Source organism: Patella vulgata, chromosome 4 (genome assembly GCF_932274485.2).
Source record: "Patella vulgata chromosome 4, xgPatVulg1.2, whole genome shotgun sequence".
NCBI lineage: Eukaryota > Metazoa > Mollusca > Gastropoda > Patellidae > Patella > Patella vulgata.
In genome coordinates, this window is record NC_065882.2 from 74,949,081 (window position 1) to 74,968,994 (window position 19,914).

The 19,914-nt window shown below is 37.4% G+C and overlaps 1 protein-coding gene and 1 long non-coding RNA gene across 2 annotated transcripts; both read right to left on the reverse strand.

Annotated features, from left to right (window-relative positions):
• Positions 1–380: 380 nt before the first annotated feature.
• LOC126819297 (ankyrin repeat, PH and SEC7 domain containing protein secG) lies at positions 381–3,979 on the reverse strand. The gene is made up of 4 exons (XM_050547279.2): positions 3,901–3,979; positions 2,861–3,160; positions 2,285–2,374; positions 381–1,743 (listed from the first exon to the last, which is right to left on the reverse strand). Exons 2-4 carry the CDS (start codon positions 3,147–3,149, stop codon positions 416–418), a joined length of 1,707 nt encoding a protein of 568 aa, XP_050403236.2. The 5' UTR covers positions 3,150–3,160; positions 3,901–3,979; the 3' UTR covers positions 381–415.
• A 12,416-nt stretch (positions 3,980–16,395) lies between these two features.
• LOC126819325 (uncharacterized) lies at positions 16,396–19,593 on the reverse strand. Its single transcript, XR_007679576.2, has 4 exons — positions 19,459–19,593; positions 17,912–18,026; positions 17,447–17,538; positions 16,396–17,081 (listed from the first exon to the last, which is right to left on the reverse strand). It is a non-coding gene; the product is annotated as an uncharacterized LOC126819325 (long non-coding RNA).
• Positions 19,594–19,914: the final 321 nt, after the last annotated feature.

The window sequence follows — 19,914 nt, forward strand, 5'->3', positions numbered from 1 at the left end:
CGAAGATTTAAAACAGTTCCGTAGAACGCCTACTTTTTTAGATTCACGTGAAGAAGTTGGGTGTGTGTGGGGGGGGGGGGGGCCGAATGGTTAGCACGTGCGCGCTGTATTGAGTTAACTGGCGTGGTTTCGAATCCCCGGTTGTACGTGACAAGGAGTAGGGTCGCCTGTCTAGCCTCGTGGGTTTTCTCCGGGTCCTCCGGTTTCCTCCCACTGCTAAAGACCCCTACGCGCAAGCGAATTATTGAAATAAAATTAAACCATGTTAGTCCCGAAATGACCTAGTTTGTGTTGAGTGGACGTTAAACTCTCTCTCTCTCTCTCTCTCTCTCTCTCTCTCTCTCTCTCTCAGTTGCTAGTCCACACAGAAAGGATAATACTTGAAGATTTAAAACTTATTATTTAATCAACCTTGTTACATTATTTGATACCACTTTTTAATCGTGACTGATTTTAAGAAATCAACAGTTTCATGATAACCGCGTTTATCAGCTTCAATAATACATTCTTCTTTATCCCTGCTCTCGAAATTACAATTCTTCGACAATAAGAGTTTAATTTTATCTAAACGTTGTGCGTCTGAAATACAGCAACTGAAGAATAGCGTTGTTTTATTTATAGCTTCACAATTAACATTGCAGTTTTTATCTACTAAGTATTTGACTACATCCAAAGAGCTGCACTGGCACGAAATATGTAAAAGCGTAAAGTTATCCGTATCCCTGACATCTAGTCTTGCGCCACACGCTACCAGAAGCTGTATTTTGTCCATAGCTTGTAGAACATCGACATCACAACAAAAGAAGAGTGGGGTTCTATTATATCTGTCCACACAGTTAATACTGTGGTCATTATCGAGGAGATATTTGACCACTTGTACAGTACTACATTGACATGCTTTGTGTAGTACTGTTTGGTTTGATAAATCTCGTACGTCTAACTTTGCACCACTATCCATTAACAGTTGTATTTTAGCAACGGCTTGTGGTGCGTCCCTCACACAACAATAGAATAGGGGCGTTCTGTTATATTTTCCACCTACGCTGTTAACATTACAACCATTATCAATAAGATATTTGACCGTCTCATAACTGCTAAATGCGCATGAATAATGTAGTAATCTGGCACTGTCTTTATCTGTAACATCTAACCTGGCACCACTGCTAACCAATAACGCAATCTTTTCAACACTATTTGCAGTGGTGTAACAGCACGAGAACAACGGCGTTCTATTCCAACTATCCTCACTGTTAAGGTTACAGCTATTATCTATTAAATAACTCACTGCAGCTAACGTGCTGTATTCACAGGCATAATGTAACAGTGTTTTGTTGTTTTTTGTCGGGACATCTAATGAGCCGCCTTGTAATAAAAGTTGTCTAATTTCGATAATACCACCCTGATCAGATTCGTCCATTTTATCATAAACCATTTTATCAAAGATCAATCTTATTAAATCATTTGGTGCTGACTGACAGATTTTAACAAGGGCGTTAAGTTTGGAATATCCTTTAGACACAATAGATTTTAATTTATCTATACCATTAAATTCTGAAAGACAGGCCTTTTCTATGGGAGTGTCACCATCCCCATCCGTTAAATAAATGTTTTCGCAACTTTGGCTTAGAATTACCTTGACACCGTCTATATTATCACCGTATGCAGAATGATCTAGTGGAGATTCATTCATGGAAACATCTATTTTGTTTTCAGATGGAGTGGTATTCTGTGATGTGATATCATCTGGAAAATAAAACAAACATTGAATAAAAATTGGATTCGATGACGATGATGATATTTCGAAAAGTTCAAACATTCGACATGGACCTGTCTTACAGTTTGCCCTTTGACAATGTCAAGCATACATAAAGCCATAAACACAAATCATTTACATAACAATAATGAAATATTTGAACTTGCAACGTAATAAATAAGAGAGAGGGAGAGAGAGAGAGAGAGGGAGAGAGAGAGAGAGGGAGGGAGAGAGAGAGAGAAAGAGGGGGTATAGTCCACTCGACACAAACTGGGTCATTTCGGGACTAACATATCGTTCAATTTTATTTCAATAATTTGTTTGCGCGCGTAGGGGTCTTTAGCAATGGAAGAAAACCGGAGGACGCGGAGAAACCACACGAGGTTGGACAGGCGACACTACTCATTGTCACGAAAAACAGGGGAATCGAAACCACGCCAGTTGACTAAATGTTATACATATGATATTGATATTGTTTACAACAAGAGTCAGAATGTGAGTATTTGTTTATACATTCGGTGGGTGACTTACGTTTTGTTAGTTCTTCTTCCGGGTTATCTTTCGTACTCTTCACTTGATGATTTTTACTCCTTTTAATCCCCAGCTCGCTTTTTACAATCCCTGAAATCATATAAAACAATTTACAGGCAATGAGAAACTGTCTCTACTAGCATAAATTAAATACCAAGTTTTTAATATAAATCATATACTTCAGCCTAAGTTGCTTTTTTTAGGAGAACTCATTCAATATTATTTATTAGACATTTTGGTATGGTCTGTAGCATATATTTGAAACTGGAACTTTTCGCGGCAATTCTTGAGACACGGTTCAACAAGTCATAAATTAAATGTACACACATTACAGCTGTCTAGTCGTTCGGATGGTACGTAAACCGAGGTCTAGTGTATACTTTGGCATGCACGTAAAAGATCCCTTGTCACATGGAATTCGATATAAGAGTAGGCCATAGTGCTGCTGCCCGGGCAAAACTTGTCTCATAGCACAGTGTTTGGCGTATTCGCGTCTTCATTAGTCCAGTCGGAGCAGAACAGTAGGTCCTTAAACCCCATTTTATTTCATATTTCATTTTCATTAACTGATCTTACCTAATTGATCGGCAAGTATAGTAAACCCCTTTTCCATTAAAGCATCTATAAATATCGTGTAGCAATCACCAGACTGGTTCATAATTATATCTAGAAGTTTTCGTACTCTTGGTGTATACAGTGGTTCATTTAAGACAGCGAATTTTGTGTCTAAAGTAAGAACCATCTTTGAGAACAGGTAGTCGACTAATGTCTCGGGGTTCCCGATATTTTCAAGCAAGTAATCGTAACAGGTTTGCATTACTTCGAAATCTTCAGACGGCATCCGGCTTGTAAAGGAAGATGCCATGATTTGATTTTCTGAAAAATATAAATGATGATTTTAGTTGCTATCATTTAAATTTTACTATTTCAAACCAACTGGACTATTTAAACAGACATTACAACATTTTGAGAGTTTACTACTAGCACCATGGACATTTGAGATAAACAAATTGGAAGTAGCATACTAAGAAAATAGTTAATCTACTATTCACATAATTATATCCGTATACAAACAATTAACTCTTCTATCATTCCGTCTTAATATATCAGCATAACCTGACAATGTCTGTTTAAACCCTCTTCTTCGATACTAGACCACAAAGTCAACAACAATGTCGACAGTAAAACAGGGAACGTGATTGGTGGTCTGAATCCAAACTTAGTCTTCCGTGCGACTTTAAATTTCGCTTGTCATATAATACGTGATAACGCCTACTTCGCTTGTCATATAACGCTTTGGGATAACCCAATACATTATACAACAGCCCTGGAGAGTCAGCAACCTTCTTCAACTTTATTGAAAACATATAAATATTTCTGATGGCATAAGCTACTAGGGTAAGGGTGACCTAGTTATAATATAATATAGACTAGCCCACTATGTTTTAACGTCGACTGTGTTCCAATCCCCTAAAATGATTAACTCCACACGTCGTCGATCCAACTTAAACCAGTCTTGTGTATTTCTATCGGGGAGATTTTGATTTTATGAAATGATATAATGGAGATGATATACCCTACACTGTATCCTATAGAAATAATACAGTTAAACATACCTATAATATCGCACTAACACTGTAGAGTTGTCCTTGTTACAAGCCTTGTTGGCGAACTTGATTCTATATGACACAAAATATGACGAACAGCTATAAATAACACGGGTCACGTGATTCTATAAATATCTCCTGATTCACTTGAATCGTTTTAATTTCTTATCTTCATTTGAGAGATTTGAATCGCTTGCTAACTACTATACTGTGAAAGTCGAATTATTAATAAAGATATCAGCCTAAAAGTGGTTCAATACTTATTCAGTATTTACAAAGATATGATGAATTAAAAGTTTGTAAACATTGACAGGTGATGAAAACGGGATATGGTCACATGGCCACGGATCACCAAGGATTTTCCCATTGAATTTAATGTTAAGTCTCGTCTCTGAGGCCGGCTCTAACTTTTTCTCAAATTTTCGTTGGGCGGAACGCTTTCTACCACGGATGGGGCATCATGCGGCAACCTCTTGCTCAAAAGCAGCTGTGGGGTTTATCATGGAAAACTTGAGATACACAAACTGAAAGTAGAGATAAAAAAACCATGCAATTTTCCGTCATACATCTCAACTTAACCAACCGCTTAACTCCCTTATCCTTCCGCCTGAAAATCATGAATATTCACCAAAACCAGGCAGAACATGTATATTCAAACCCTTTCTTCGATTTTTCACCAAAAAGTCAACAAAGATCGCCATGCAAAAGGAGGAAAAGGGAAGGGCAAAGAAAGACTCAATATAACTTTCGCCCTTGTTAAGGGTGACGGCGTAGGGATTATTAGTGAAAGGTATCCAAATGTGATCTGGGTCAAGGAATTATCCACAATTGATATTTTGATTTTGTCCGAAAAATGAAGATTCCGATTAGTGGTTTTGACGGTCGGTCCTGCTCATAAGATGTTACGGGTGTCGAATATTGAACATTAAGTGGTAGGGGTGGACAAACGGCATGTACATTTTTACATGGATGATGACTAGTAATTTTATTATTGTTATAGCAATGAAAATTCATAAGGCGGGTTGGTCGGGGGAGTACACAGACGTGGATTAGGGAAATCGCCAGCGAAAATGGCGCCATTGCCTATAGATTCCTTTGACCTACCGTAAAATAAAATCAGATGACAAATTTTTGAATATTTTTACCAGGTGATTGCGACATGTTGGTCTTATTGTGGATTTCAAAATTGAATGTTCTTATGAATGAGCCTGGAAAATGTCATGGATTTAACATTGACGAATTACTAGTGTATTCACTGTTACACTATTCGGAAGACCCTTGTTAGAATCAATCTAAATAAAATACAGATCTATATTTCGTTTCGTTTATATACTATCGATGGCCTCTACCACATGAAGATCTGACCATTTGTAGTGGGGGTCGTGTCAGGGGTCATGCGAGTGGCTTTTGACCCTATGACGTCAGATTTCTTGATTAACTAATCAGCGTTGATGTTTCTACTGAAATAGCCACAGTAGTGCAACGCAAGCCAAGAACTCGCCAATGACTTATCTTGTACATTAAACTTAGTTTTTTCCATTCAAATCTAGAAATGGTAATTCATGATGTATGCCCTGAAACATATATTTGTAACTTATTTGGAAATAAACGCCTGTGGGTAACAAAAGGATTTCGATTTTATCTTCAAATCCTTCATGATCTAATTAGATTTTATACAAATTCCGAAGTAAATCTTATTACTGAGATATAGAATTATCTCGTAGAATAAGAAATTAACGTCTATAAAACAGAATATACACTGTGCGACCCGAGTGTAGGTTCAGGTCGAGGTGGTGTTAAGTAGATTTTTTACAAGTAGGTGAGATGAACGTGATTTTGAGTTTTTATGTTTAAAACCCAATCGGCTTATATTGATCGTTTCACTGGCACCTCGTTATTGACATGGAAATAGACAGGTCACAATTCTATGGAATACAGTTTCTGTTTATTACCGAGCGACGTTTCGACTAGGATTGATAAAGACCAGAGAAACCAGCTCGAAATTTCGTTCAGTAGTATACAGTAATTTTTATATTATCACCCAATAATACATTCTACAGTAGATATCGCTTGTGTGATATATTTCATAATCTACTGTGATATCTCCTTAGGAAATATCGCTTTACATGAATTTGATTGGTCAGGTGAAAAGGAACTACTTTTTTTTTATTTTCAAAGAACAGTTCATTTCTTATTAAAAGTAACTTTTTTTTTATTAAAAATGAATTATTGTTATTCAATTGACCTTGATGGAAACACTGGGGCAATATAAATGACTTTGCAATGGTTGAATTGCTGTCAAAAAATGATGTATCACTACGCCGTAATGTTCAGTAAAAGTGAAATCTACAGCAAAGAATTATATTTATCTATTTGTGCATGTAAGAAGGGATTGGGTGATAAATAAAATCTCCTGTACTCGTCTTTTTTGATATCAAAAAATATCAACACTCGTTGATAAAGTAAAAAAAGCACTCGACTCCAAAAAGACTGGTAGGAGATTCTCTATTTGTATAATCCATTGTGCAGTGTGAACAAATGTATTCCAACACAAATTGACGTGTTTTGGGAGAAAGGCATTTCTTTCTACACCCACAGATTGTGGCGTCGATTATGGAAGACCAAACAGCTCTGATTTATAAAACAAATATTCATTTTGCGATGCAAATTTTTATTTTAGTGTACAATTGTCGAAATACGACAAAAAATAAAGAAATAAGAATTAAGGGTTATCAATTAAGAACTAAGAATTAAGAACACAACAAAAACTCCTTAAAGCTGAGGTCACTGTTTCCTCGAAACCTTTTAGTTTATTTACCAAAAGCGGTGAAAACTGGGACTGCCCCTTTAATATTGATTTTTATAAAGAAAAATGGATGGATTTGATTTAACGTCTCATCAACGCACTCCTTGGCTAGTTTTGGGACTAAGAGACGTTTTTTTTTTATTCTGTTTTGTCCGAGGGCCGAGGGTCTGACACGAAAACATCGTCTAGTCGTTCGAATGGGACGATAAACCGAGGTATCGTCTACACGTTGACATGCAGGATACGTTGACTGGGGTTTAACGTCACAGATTAAAAAGAAACTATCTCGGTCTAGCGGTTTGTCTCTGTGCGTTATATTTTAGCTACCAAAATATAACAGACATACTTAATATGCAGTACCCACTAGAGCTGTGTAGACGTAATAATACTTAAAATAGAAAGAAAATCTAAATAAATCAGAAATACAACACCAAATCAAATATTTATATAATAAAAAGTCTGGTTATTGAAAAACACTTAAGCGGTGTATGTCATACAGACAATCAAATAAAATAAATGTGAAGCCACACGATAAATAAATTCCCGTCTGTTATAAATTAAGTTGCGTATGACTTGTCACATACAACCGGGGATTCGCCCAATGACAGGCCCAAAATGATAAATAAATTCTAGTCTGTCATAAATTAAGTTTCGTATGACTTGCGAAAGATTATTTAGTTGAGACCAAATAAGTATAATGTGGGGCTGTAGAAATCCTTCGTAAAGTTTTATAGTTTAAATTGACGTAATGCATAGACAAAATGACACCAACTTAGACTTAGAGGAAGATATTCGTGGTTCATCAGATTTATGTCTTGGGTATGGTGGCTGTTAGCGGCCTGTGAAGAAGGCGACAAGTCGACAAGTCGACAAAATCAACCCGCAAACACGACAAAATAACCCGACGATCGTCGCCTTCCTTTCGTCGACTTGTCGGGTCAATTCTGTCGACTTGTCGCCTTCGACTTATTCACTACCCGACAAGTCGACAAAATACAATTATTTCGACTTGTCGTGCGGCGACTTGTCGCCTCGGAAGTCAAACTCGAGCTTGCGCATTTGCTGATTGGATAAGTTGCATGGGCACAGATTAACTTCCGAGGCGACTTGTCGGGTCAAGTCTGTCGACTTGTCGACTTGTCGCCTTCGACTTATTCTCAGCCCGACAAGTCGACAAGTCGACAAAATACAATTATTTCGACTTGTCGTGCGGCGACTTGTCGCCTCGGAAATCAAACTCGAGCTTGCGCATTTGCTGATTTACTTCCGAGGCGACAAGTCGCCGCACGACAAGTCGAAATAATTGTATTTTGTCGACTTGTCGGGATGTGAATAAGTTGACGCGACAAGTCGAAAAGTCGACAGAAGTGACCCGACAAGGCGACGAAATGAAGGCGATGATCGTCGGGTTATTTTGTCGTGTTGGCGGGTTGATTTCGTCGACTTGTCGCCTTCTTCATAAGGCGACGATTTAGATGACATTTGAATGGACGCTAACAGCCACCATCCTTGGGGGTGTAAATATTCTACTGTATTGTACATGTGGGTGGTCTTTTTATTTCAGAATAGGTTGGTGACTGAATGGTTTAACGCGTGCGCTTTAGGTTGCAAGTTACACAAAATGCCATAATGTCGCGTAAAAATGTAGTCCGATAGCGGCGCTACGTCCTACTATTATATTGAATTCCAACTGCCAAGGGTTCTTTTATTTTTATTCAATTTTCCTTCCTACTTTTCTGCGCATTCTATAGACCAGAATGCGTAATATATACATACACTTTAAGGACATTTTAAGGGAGCCACGGTGGCTAAGTGGGTAAAATGCTGGTTCGCTAGTCTAGAGGTCGCGAGTTCGCGTCCGGTATTGGTCGAGAAAGTTCATCGGAAATTTCCGACGTGGTTTCTAAATATCTGTGGTGCAGGACGGAGGGCCGGACACGGGCAGCTGTCTAGTGGTTCGGGTGGGGGAAAAACCGAGGTCCAGTGTATACATTGGCAAGCACGTAAAAGATCCCTCATAGCACACTGTATGGCGTATGCCCGTCTTCATTAGCCCAGTCGGGGCAGAACAGTAGGGCGCTAAACCTCGTTTCATTTCATTATATGTAAAGAGTTGGAAGTCATTCGTTTAATCATTGATTGCCGTTTATGTAATCTTTAATGGACATTGAAAATCTCAGTTTTACAGCCTCCTCGTGTCTAATCTTTCCAATAAAATGTTTTATTTAAATTGTGAATCTGAAACACTTTGCATCACTGCCTAATTTATACTTGCACGTTAAAACTGTGGACATTGGAATTTCAATCGATCATTATGTTTTTTAATGGTTTGTCATTGAAACTGTTCAGTTAATACCCTGTATAAAGAATGATATACTACCTCGAAGAACGACACATAAAGAAAATAATCCTTTTTGAAACAACATAAATATCTTTTAATGGAAGAATGTATTTTGCTTTAATGGTGTTTGTCAATAGATGATAAAAAATGTTCTGTCGTTTGAACCTTTGGCGAACAAAACAACCGCGTTCTACTCGCCCTAGCTCTTTAATCAACGGGCGTAAGACTGTATTCTTTAGAACATTAAAATGGTTCTAAAAGCACACGAATGTATATAATGAATGTATATAACTTGATTTATATTCAGTATTTTAACAATCTGATTAAAATACAGGGCCCTTATTCACGAAAACTTAAACTAAGATACAATCGAAATTTTAAGAAATAATGCAATTCGATTGGCTGACCAATATGCAAATTGGATATATGCAAATTGATTTTACTATTTATCTATATTTCGGGGGTTTTTTTATACTTTCGATGACCTACCCTACACTACATGAAGGTCTGATCGGTTGTAGTGGAAGGTCCCTTCAGGGGTCGTACGAGTGGCTTTTGACCCTATGACGCCAGACATTGATTAATCAATCAGCGCTCACGTTTCTAGTGGTTTACCCACAATTCCGTGCATTGCACGCCAAGAACTCGCCGTAACAGACCATTTCATTGGCTAATCCCTTGCTTCAACCAGAACGCGGGTTATGTAAAAACTCTTCCAAATCCTGGAAGACAAGTAAAACGAAATTTTGAACTATAAAAAACGAAACGAAATAGGATCTGTGTTTTAATCAAATTGGTATCTTACAATTGTAATTTCTATTCAATTATGTTCGGTGAAATAATGCGAATAGTCCAAATTGAACGGCAGTCGTTTACACCTGCTTAGTCACTAGTCAGTTTTACACGTTTTTATTATTATTTTGTCGTTTTTGAAACAGCCATTACAAATTACTTCATTACAAATGGCCCCCGACACCATAAAATACACGAATCGTGTACTGATTTTAAAATGCTCATTATTTCTTAAATATAGGATATTTGGCCCGCATATTTTCACGGCAAAATAACAGCATTAATATTGATTGAAATGGACCAATATCGTGTTTTTAATTTCGAATTATAAGGCAGATATTGAGGGGTTTGTTTTTTTTAAACAATATTTTATTCAGAAAATTTTGGATTGGGGAACAGGCTTAGCCTATGGACCCCCTCTATTGAGTTAGAGGCTTAGTTCCTTTTAACAACAGACTACATTATTAGAAAAAAATGAAACAGACCTGGATAGCTAGCTATTTATTCGATAATTATCATAGTTCTTTAAATATCGTTCGCGAGTTATATTATGTTGTTACATCAATAATTGGCCACATAATCAGATCAGCTATTGGAAAAACAGACTTTGATAAAGTGAGTACAATATATTCCGATACCATCGGTGGAAGCGAAGGTTAAATACTAATAGAAGAAGACAATCTCACTTAAACCTGAAGAGTTCGCATAAGATAAACAACTGTATAGGAGCTTCATGGGGGAAATTTAAATAAGAAAAATTACTATTTGCCTTCCGTGGCATGTGGGCTTTCGCAAACAACAAATTATTTATAATATATACATGTAATTATATGGAATAGACCCTATAACATATATTTTACCTTGATTTATTCTAGTGGTTATAGCGTTAATAATTATATGGAGTAGATCTTATAACATATATTTTACCTTGATTTATTCTAGTGGTTATAGCGTAATAATTATATGAAGTAGATCCTATAACAGATATTTTACCGTGATTTATTCTAGTGGTAATAATTATATGGAGTAGACCCTATAACATATATTTTACCTTGATTTATTCTAGTGGTTATAGCGTTAATAATTATATGGAGTAGATCTTATAACATATATTTTACCTTGATTTATTCTAGTGGTTATAGCGTTATAATTATATGAAGTAGATCCTATAACATATATTTTACCTTGGTTTACTCTAGAGGTAATAATTATATGCAGTAGATCCTATAACATATATTTTACCTTGGTTTACTCTAGAGGTAATAATTATATGGAGTAGATCCTATAACATATATTTTACCTTGATGTATTTTAGTGGTTATAGCGTTAATGGATTTCGGAAAGAAACGCGATATAGAGCGGATGTGGACTCTGTTCATGCTAAACATACAATAGTTCTAATTTTTCCTTTGTTAAAGGGGCATTATGGGGGATAGATAAAGAGTTGACAGCTCTCGCTATAACAGTTAGAATTAGATAACGTAAATAGAATCTACTGAAAATTCAAGGCAAATTGCTCCAATCTGTACCGAGATATTAGCATTTGAATTTTAGGCTAGCCTCGATCATAATTACTGAAGTCGGAACGATAAAAAAAAATCTCGATTATCAATTTTTACGTTTAATTATTTTTCAAAATATGTAATCCAATCTGCTAAATATCGCACTCTAGCGATGGCATCGAGAGTTGATTATGGTCTGGATAAGTTAATTAATGTCTAATTAATAATTTAGATAACATCTCATGCTTCAAAAAAAGACCGGCAATAGTCAGATTTAGCTCTTGCACAATGTATGTTTAATAAAAGTCATCACTCAATTTCATATAAATAGATTTCTATTAATATACAATTAATTATTTTTTACATTTTGTTATAGAAATAATTATGTCCATCCCTCCATCCATCTTTCCTGTCATCCATCTATCGGGATATACAATAAATTAGTATTTACATTTGGCAAGATAGCTTTAGCAGGTGCCGGGGGGTTTAGCGCTTCCCGGCTGTGTTGTTTTGATCTTATTTGGTTTGTGCCGGATGGTATTTATACGCCCAGCAATCTATCTAGATTGATTAACTATGAGGGGAAGTCAATAAATTCATAGAAGTGAGTATTGATACACCCCTGAAAACATCAGATATCATCGTTGATGTCATTATTGAGATAGGCCATCTGACGACGGTTTACAGACATAAACAACCCTTCCCGATCATTTACTTGAGATATACAGCCTGTTGAACACAGGTACCCTCCTGTAATCATGGAAAGTTCTAAAACTGAGCATCGTGCGGTTATCAAGTTTCTCACGAAAGAAGAGGTGAATGACACCGAAATACCTAAACGTATGACCAATGTGTATGGGAATGAAGCGGGGTCGCAGCTCCTTGGACGATGACCCACGGCCAGGAAGGCCCGTTGAAACCATTACAGATGATATGGTTGCACGGGCCCAGGGCTTAATCATGTCCGATCGTAGAATAAAGGTGGACGAGATATCTTCAGTGTGGCATTTCTCACGGAAGTGTTTGCACCATAATTCATGAGCACTTGCACATGTCCAAGGTGTCTGTTAGATGGGTGCCACGAAACTTAAGTGCACAAAATCGACACCAGAGAGTTGAATAAAGTCGTGAGCTCTTGGACATCTACAATGCTGATCCCGATAACTTTCATGCCCGTCTGGTTACAAGAGATGGAACGTGGATTCATCACTGGGATCCCGACACCAAGCAAGAATCCATGCAATGGAAGCATAAGCACTCTCCTGCACCCAAGAAGTTCATGGCGACCATTTTCTGGGATTCAAGGGGCGTGATACTTATAGACTATAAACCACCTAAAATTACAATAACAGGAGCCTACTATGCTGACTTGTTGAAGCAATTGAGAGCGGCGATCAAGACGAAGAGGCGCGGCATGTTGACTGCTGGCGTTATGCTTCTTCATGACAACGTTCCAGAGCACAGACTGCACTTCAACAATGTGGCTTTGAACAACATAAACATGATGATGATGAACTCAAGGCAGCTACTGGGGCGTGGCTGAGGGGCCAGTCAGAAGACTTCTACCGCAAGGGCATAGACAGTCGCGAGTGTTAACTTTAAAATGTTCGTAGATAAGGTTTTGGCTGCAAGGTAAACCGTATTGCGCACATTGCTAACTGGTTAGGGCAAGAGTTAGGGTTTGAAACTTTGTCTGAGAAACGTCCGTGACTGAAAGGTCGGACATTCATCTGCAGTCTAATTACCTATCGCCCCATAGATATGCTGTATTGTCTTTATTATATTATACAAGTGAGTGTATTTGTCTAAGGATAACAAATAAATGAATAATTCATATCCAAATAAGAGTTCAATTGATGCAGGACAGACATCAGAAGTTTTCTTTTTATAGGATGAATCTAATTAAATCTTAGAATTTAATGTTTTGCTTTAATTTGCCCCGAGCTTCCAGACATAATCACATTTTATATTCACTATTTACCAGACCACAACGTTTTCATTAGAATAATAAAAAAAAACGACAATAATATATAGAGAGTGATGTGTATACAAACGCAGAAACATAATTTACATTAAACATTAAATACAAACATCAGACTGATTTGAAAAGGGGCAATTACCAGGCAACAAATTATATACAACTAATGTTTTGAAGAATCTCATGATATGTAAAGGCCACATGCGAAATATCTGTTCGTTCGTTCGTTCCTAGAGTTTTACGTCCACTTCCACCTAAGGTGATATCGTAGACAATCGAGCTGTCGAAATACTTGAGCTGTAGGGGATTTATAAGGTTTCAGTAACATGGGCAATAACTCTGCTTAAAATTGACTAGATCTCGATCCGTAAATGAATCAAGAAAACGATTCCTGCAATCACACTTTCCTTACAACAGGGATTTTTTTCCCGCTTGAAATGCATTTTCTAGAATTAACGGCTTCCACGCGAAATTCATAGCGAAAATTTCCCCAAATCATATGAACCGTTTCGGGTAAATGACATCCTATTTTTCTGTACCAAACGGGCTAATGATAAATGACATAGGCTATGCAGTGGGCTATGCAGTGGATCATGCAATGAGATATGCAATGGGCAAAGTAGGGAATAAGCAGTGGGTTATGAGGGACATTTTGCCGAATGGTTAGAACGTACGCGTTGTATCATAAGGTCTGTCATTGAGTCACCGGTTGTACATGACAAGGAGTAGGGTCGTCTGTCCAACCTCGTGGGTTTTCTCAAGGTCCTCCGGTTTTTTTCCACTGCTAAACACCCCTGTGCGCACAACTGAATTATTGAAATAAAATTGAACCGTGTGTTAGCCCTGAAATGACCTAGTTTGTGTCGAGTTGTATCATAAGATCATATCATTGAGTCAACTGGCTTGGTTTCAATTCCCCAGTTGTACTTTACAAGGAGTAGGGTCGCCTGTCCAACCTTGTGGCTTTTCTCTTGGTACTCTCTCTCTCACTCTCTCACTCTCACTCTCTCTCTCTCTCGTCTTTGTTGTTGATCTGCACTCTGAATCTGATGCTCCTGACTTATGTGCAGTCGACAATTGTTGCCATTAAATTATGCCGACTATTTCTATATACGCAAACTCGACAGAAAGAGATGTGAGAGAGAGAGAGAAATGGGGTTTAACGTCCACTCGACACAAACTAGGTCATTTCGGGACTAACATATGGTTTAATTTTATTTCAATAATTCGCTTGCGCATAGGGGTCTTTAGCAGTGGGAGGAAACCGGAGGACCCGGAGAAAACCCACGAGGTTGGACAGGCGACCCTACTCCTTGTCACGTACAACCGGGGATTCGAAACCACGCCAATCGACTCAATGACAGACTTTATGATACAGCGCGCGCACGCTAACCATTCAGCCATCCAACCCCCCCAGCAAATCATTCCGTTAGTGACATAATAGAACACCTGCTTAATTATCAACCATTTTGACTCATCAGTAAACATTATGGATATTAAATGTTGACTTTGATTATTTGGTGGCACATTTTTCATTTGTAAATATAGTTTGTTCATAAGTGAACGATATTAACTTTACGGTGTTGATATATTGAATACTACTTCCTGTTTGGGCAGTTCACATATAAACACAGCATCCACCAACTTCTGAAACCCAAGAACTGGCTCAATTTGTAAATAGTGATAGACGTCGGGTATGCGACAGGGTATGCTTACCCTTTATAGAACACATGATACCACTCCCGGTTAGATTAGTGTACGTATCTAACACATTTTTCTTTTTAAAAAAAACTATATATTAAATTATTGTTTCAATGAATATTTTCTTTCTAGAAAATCACTGTTTATTTTAGCTATTGTTTTATGTATTTGAAAGATGGCTAGGTGGGTAAGGGCGCTTGCTCGCTAGCCTGGAGGTCGGGTGTTCGATCCCTGCATTGGCCGAGAAAGTTCATCCAGATTTTCCGACGTGGTTCCCCCTTGCCAGTAATGCAGGACGGAGGGTTTGACAAAGACAGCTGTCTAGTCGCTCTGATGGGACGAAAAACCGAGGTCCCGTGTATACATTGGCGTGCACGTAAAAGATCCCTTGACAATTGGAATTCTATATAAGTGTATCCCATAGTGCCGCTGTCCGGGCAAAATTTCCCTCATAGCACACTGTATGGCGTATGCCCATCTTCATTAGCCCAGTTCGGAGCAGAACAGTAGGACGTTAAACCTCATTTCTTTTCATTTCTGTTCACTTGTATTTGAAAGATACAGGATATCGCGATCAGAATATGGTAAATTAGAGATACGTTTTATAATTAAACATATGATTTATTATATAATTGATTTATTCGATGATTAATTAGAAATGAAAATTGATCATATATTATATCAATGTTATTTTCAAAGGTTTCTATGTGGATTTGCTTGTCATAGATCCCTCGTTCTTATATCATTTTATTGCGGTCTTGAAATGGATGAATTTGTAAGAGGCCATTGAAATGGAAGATATATCGTTTGAAACTGTGTAGCACTATTTACTTGATTTCGAAAAGGGTTGGGGAACGGGCATGGCCTATGTTCATTTGCAGTATAAATAAAACATAATGTTACATAATTTATATGAAGAAATAAAAAACATAACCTGTTTCTATAAGAGAGGGGAATGGGGTTTAACGTACATTCGACACAAACTAGGTCATTTGGGACTAACATATGCCTCAGTTTTATTTCATTTATTCGCTTGTGCTTAGGGGTGTCTTACCCACTTAGCCACCGCAGCTCCTAACTCGTACGAATGAAGGTTAAATATAGAAGGATAACAAATTCGAACAAAGCAAATTACCGTATAGGGCAAATAGATGTAAATATATTTATTTTAATAATTTCAGAAAAAAATAATAGCAATCATTTGTAAATAAAAAATATACATAAATCATAGACTTTCTAGAACATTAATTCGAACAAAGCAAATTACCGTATAGGGCAAATAGATGTAAATATATTTATTTTAATAATTTCAGAAAAAAATAATAGCAATCATTTGTAAATAAAAAATATATATAAATCATAGACTTTCTAGAACATTAAGCTTCTAATTACATTAAACATACATTATGGCAGATTAGATAAAGAGCTGGCAGTTCTCACTATGATAGTTAAAAACTAGATACTGTAAAGGGAATTTGCTGAAAATTTCAGTCAAATTGACCCACTATGAACCGAGATTTTAGCGAATGAATTTTTCGCCTAGCCTTGATCATCATTACTAAAGTCGGTAGGATATAAAACATAGTCTCGGTTATCCATTTAATAATTAAATTATGAATTGAAGTCGAAACAAATCGGAACCTAATCCAATAAACATCGCAGGCTAGTGATGCCATCGAGGGTTAATTATGGTCTGTATAAGTTAATTAATGTCTAATTAATAATTTAGATAACATTTCAGGCCTAACCTAAAGAAAGACCTGCAAATAGGCAGATTTATCTCTTGCATAATGTATGTTTAATAGAGGTGAAATTAATTTAAGAAAATACATTTATACTACCAGATTAGTGTTCAAACAATTGTAGTTTTATTCCCTTAAATTAACTTTAGGAGTAATATTTAACTTTGAATTTAGTAAATTTAAAAATAGTTTTTATAAAAAGCAAATACAGTGAGAAACAGGGCCGACGATACGTTTGCCACTATGGTCGTTGCACCCGAAGATGGGTCGTTTTTAGTTCCACTGCCGGGTTTGGGTTGATTATTACTAGGTTTGGGTTTATAATCACCTGGAATAAATGTTTGTAGGTTTTAAACTTTCATTAATATTTATTCTATGGACCGTTAATTTCTTGTCCACGAGAACAGTAGTAAATCTAATTTAATATCGTTAATGCGGCTTGTTGACCGAATGGCTAATGCGTGCCCTTTGGATCATAAGATCTCTCTCTCTCTCTCTCTCTCTCTCTTGTTTAAACCTTAATAGTAATTACAGGAGAACCACACAACACACAACCAGATAGAAACGCAGAAGACAGAAGTAACTCTCTAAATTTTGATATAGAACCATGTATAGACTGGTAAAAATATTAATCATTATTTCCCACCCAACCCATTACGCGTCAGCTAATCCGTATATCTGGAACAAACTTACCGCAAATGGCTGTACCAGTATCATACACGTCCTTACTATCTCCAGTGAAACAATCTAATCTCACCAAACATTTCCCAAGTCCCTGCCAGGCTCTTAAAAGGGTAAATGAAAAGGTAAAAGGTATATCAAATTTGTATTTTTTAAAAATCATAATGGTCATCGAAATATGTGCAAGCTTTTATTAAGTCCGCTTTTAGAGTTACAGTTATTTTCAAATTATTTAAAATCACTAGGTTATTTTGGAGCCTAACATACTGTTCAATTTCGTTTCAATGTGTCGGTTTTGCGTAGGAGACATTAGCTGTGGGAGGTAACCGGGGGACCCGAAGAAAACCTACAAGGTCGGAAGGCCTCTCTACTTTGTGACACGTACAAGCGAGATCAAAACCATGGCACTTGACTCTATGACAGTACCAACACCCCCACCCCCACCCCTTTCCCCTCTGACTAAAGAAGCTGACTTACTTGCATTTTCCATCTAAGTCTGATTTACTAATCATATCATTAGCGAATGGCATGCACTCAGTTAACTGTCGATCCACGTCACAGGTAGCTGTGGTAAAGTTGACACTTTCACTTGCTGTTTAATTATAAAAGATAAAATACAAAAATTATTATACCTCCACCTATAATCAGCCACGAATACTGAACCTCGATCTTACTTCATATATCGAAAAATACAAGCAAGATTGGTTCGGTAGTCCAACATCCGGTATTCAGAATTCACATATTCAGAATTTCCTATCAATATAATAGGCATAGTTTCTTAATCCTGAACGAATCTCACTTGAATAATCAGAAATCACGTATTCAGGATGTGGACTAATAACAAATTTCCTACCAATATTATAGCCATAGTTTCTGAATTCCGAACCATTTTCACTTGAGTATAATTGGTTGGGTCGTCGATATATAGGCATCGTTTCTGAATCCCGAACCAGAGAGAGAGAGAGAGAGAGAGAGAGAGAGAGAGGGATGGAGTTTAACGTCCTCTCGACACAAACTAGGTCATTTCGGGACTAATACATAGTTAAATTTTATTTCAATAATTCGCTTGCGCGTAGGGGTCTTTAGCAGTGGGAGGAAACAGGGGGACCCGGAGAAAACCCACGAGGTTGGACAGGCGACCCTACTCCTTGTCACGTACAACCGGGAATCGAAACCACGCCAGCTGACTCAATAACAGACCTTCCCACACCAATTCCGACCGAATTTCATGTAAGTATATCGATACCTGAAGTTAGATCGGGGCTGTTTTTATTATTTTTTTATATAGTTCATTTTATTTTTAACACGTTTTAGGAGAGGGGGTCTTTTCGCCACCCTCACAGCTACCTGGTCCCACGTTGATAAATCCTACACACACTTGTATATGTTATTCAGGACAGTCATTTCTTAAAAAAAATTACTTTTTTGGTTTATATTCGTAACTTAGACGCTATTAATTTGGCTCGTTCAGTCCGTTTCCCATCGAATTCTAACCGCTATGGGTTCTGGTACGTGTACATGGTTAAACCTGCGAACAACTGGGCAACATTTTACCTGTCAGAGCCGCGGACGATACTCATTCATTGAGGACCGAGGTTGAAAATCACTAAAGGTATTCTCTTCCCTTCAGATGGCTATCCTACCTGGTCCCACATGCACCTATTATAATAAATTATTCAGGACAACCAATTAAAAATAATAATAATGAGAGAGAGAAGTGGAGTTTAACGTCCACTCGACACATACTAAGTCATTTCGGGACTAACACATGGTTCAGTTGTGTTACAATAATACGTTTGCGCTTAGGGGTCTTTAATTAGCAGTCGGAGGAAACCGGAGGACCCAGAGAAAACCCACGTCAATTACAACCGGAGAATCGAAACCACGCCAGTTGATTCAATGTCAGACCTTATAATACAGCGTGCACGCGCTACCCATTCGGCCATCCACCCACACCCCACATCCCCTCCTAAAAAAATTTTTATAATAATATTTGTTAGTATACATGTATATACGTAACTTACCGATAACCGCAGCAATTATTAATACAATCTTCATTTTGTTCAGTGGTCCGATTCCTTCGTCACTCTCGCCAAATTATTTAACATCAGCTAATTTGTTATAGTGTATATATAGTCAATTTTTTAGTGTAATTGCACAACACTACCCAAGATAATAGCAGTTAATCTCTGATAATAACAAAGCAATTTCTTTATCTTAACCTTTGTTCTATGTCGACACTCTTGGACCTACCTACCTACCTACCTATCAGGTCAAAATCAATTAAACCTTGGTTTACGGTTACCCGACCGAACCTATTTGTTGTTTGGGGTTTTTTTTAGCCTACATCTCTGATCCTAAACTTTTCTCATATTTCGCAGGTCCTATAAATCGGTGTTGGCGCGGTTTCCTACAGACAAATTCCAAGGGGACGGGCGGTCTTATACAGCTCTTTTTTCAAAATGTGTCGTAGAAGAGGT

Excerpts from the sequence above, each read along its gene's own strand:
- LOC126819297 (XM_050547279.2), bottom strand. The coding sequence starts at position 3,149 with ATGGCATCTTCCTTTACAAGCCGGATGCCGTCTGAAGATTTCGAAGTA. Across the intron at positions 2,375-2,860 it reads TATACTTGCCGATCAATTAG|GGATTGTAAAAAGCGAGCTG; the intron begins GTAAGATCAGTT and ends ATATGATTTCAG. Across the intron at positions 1,744-2,284 it reads GGAAGAAGAACTAACAAAAC|ATGATATCACATCACAGAAT; the intron begins GTAAGTCACCCA and ends TTTATTTTCCAG.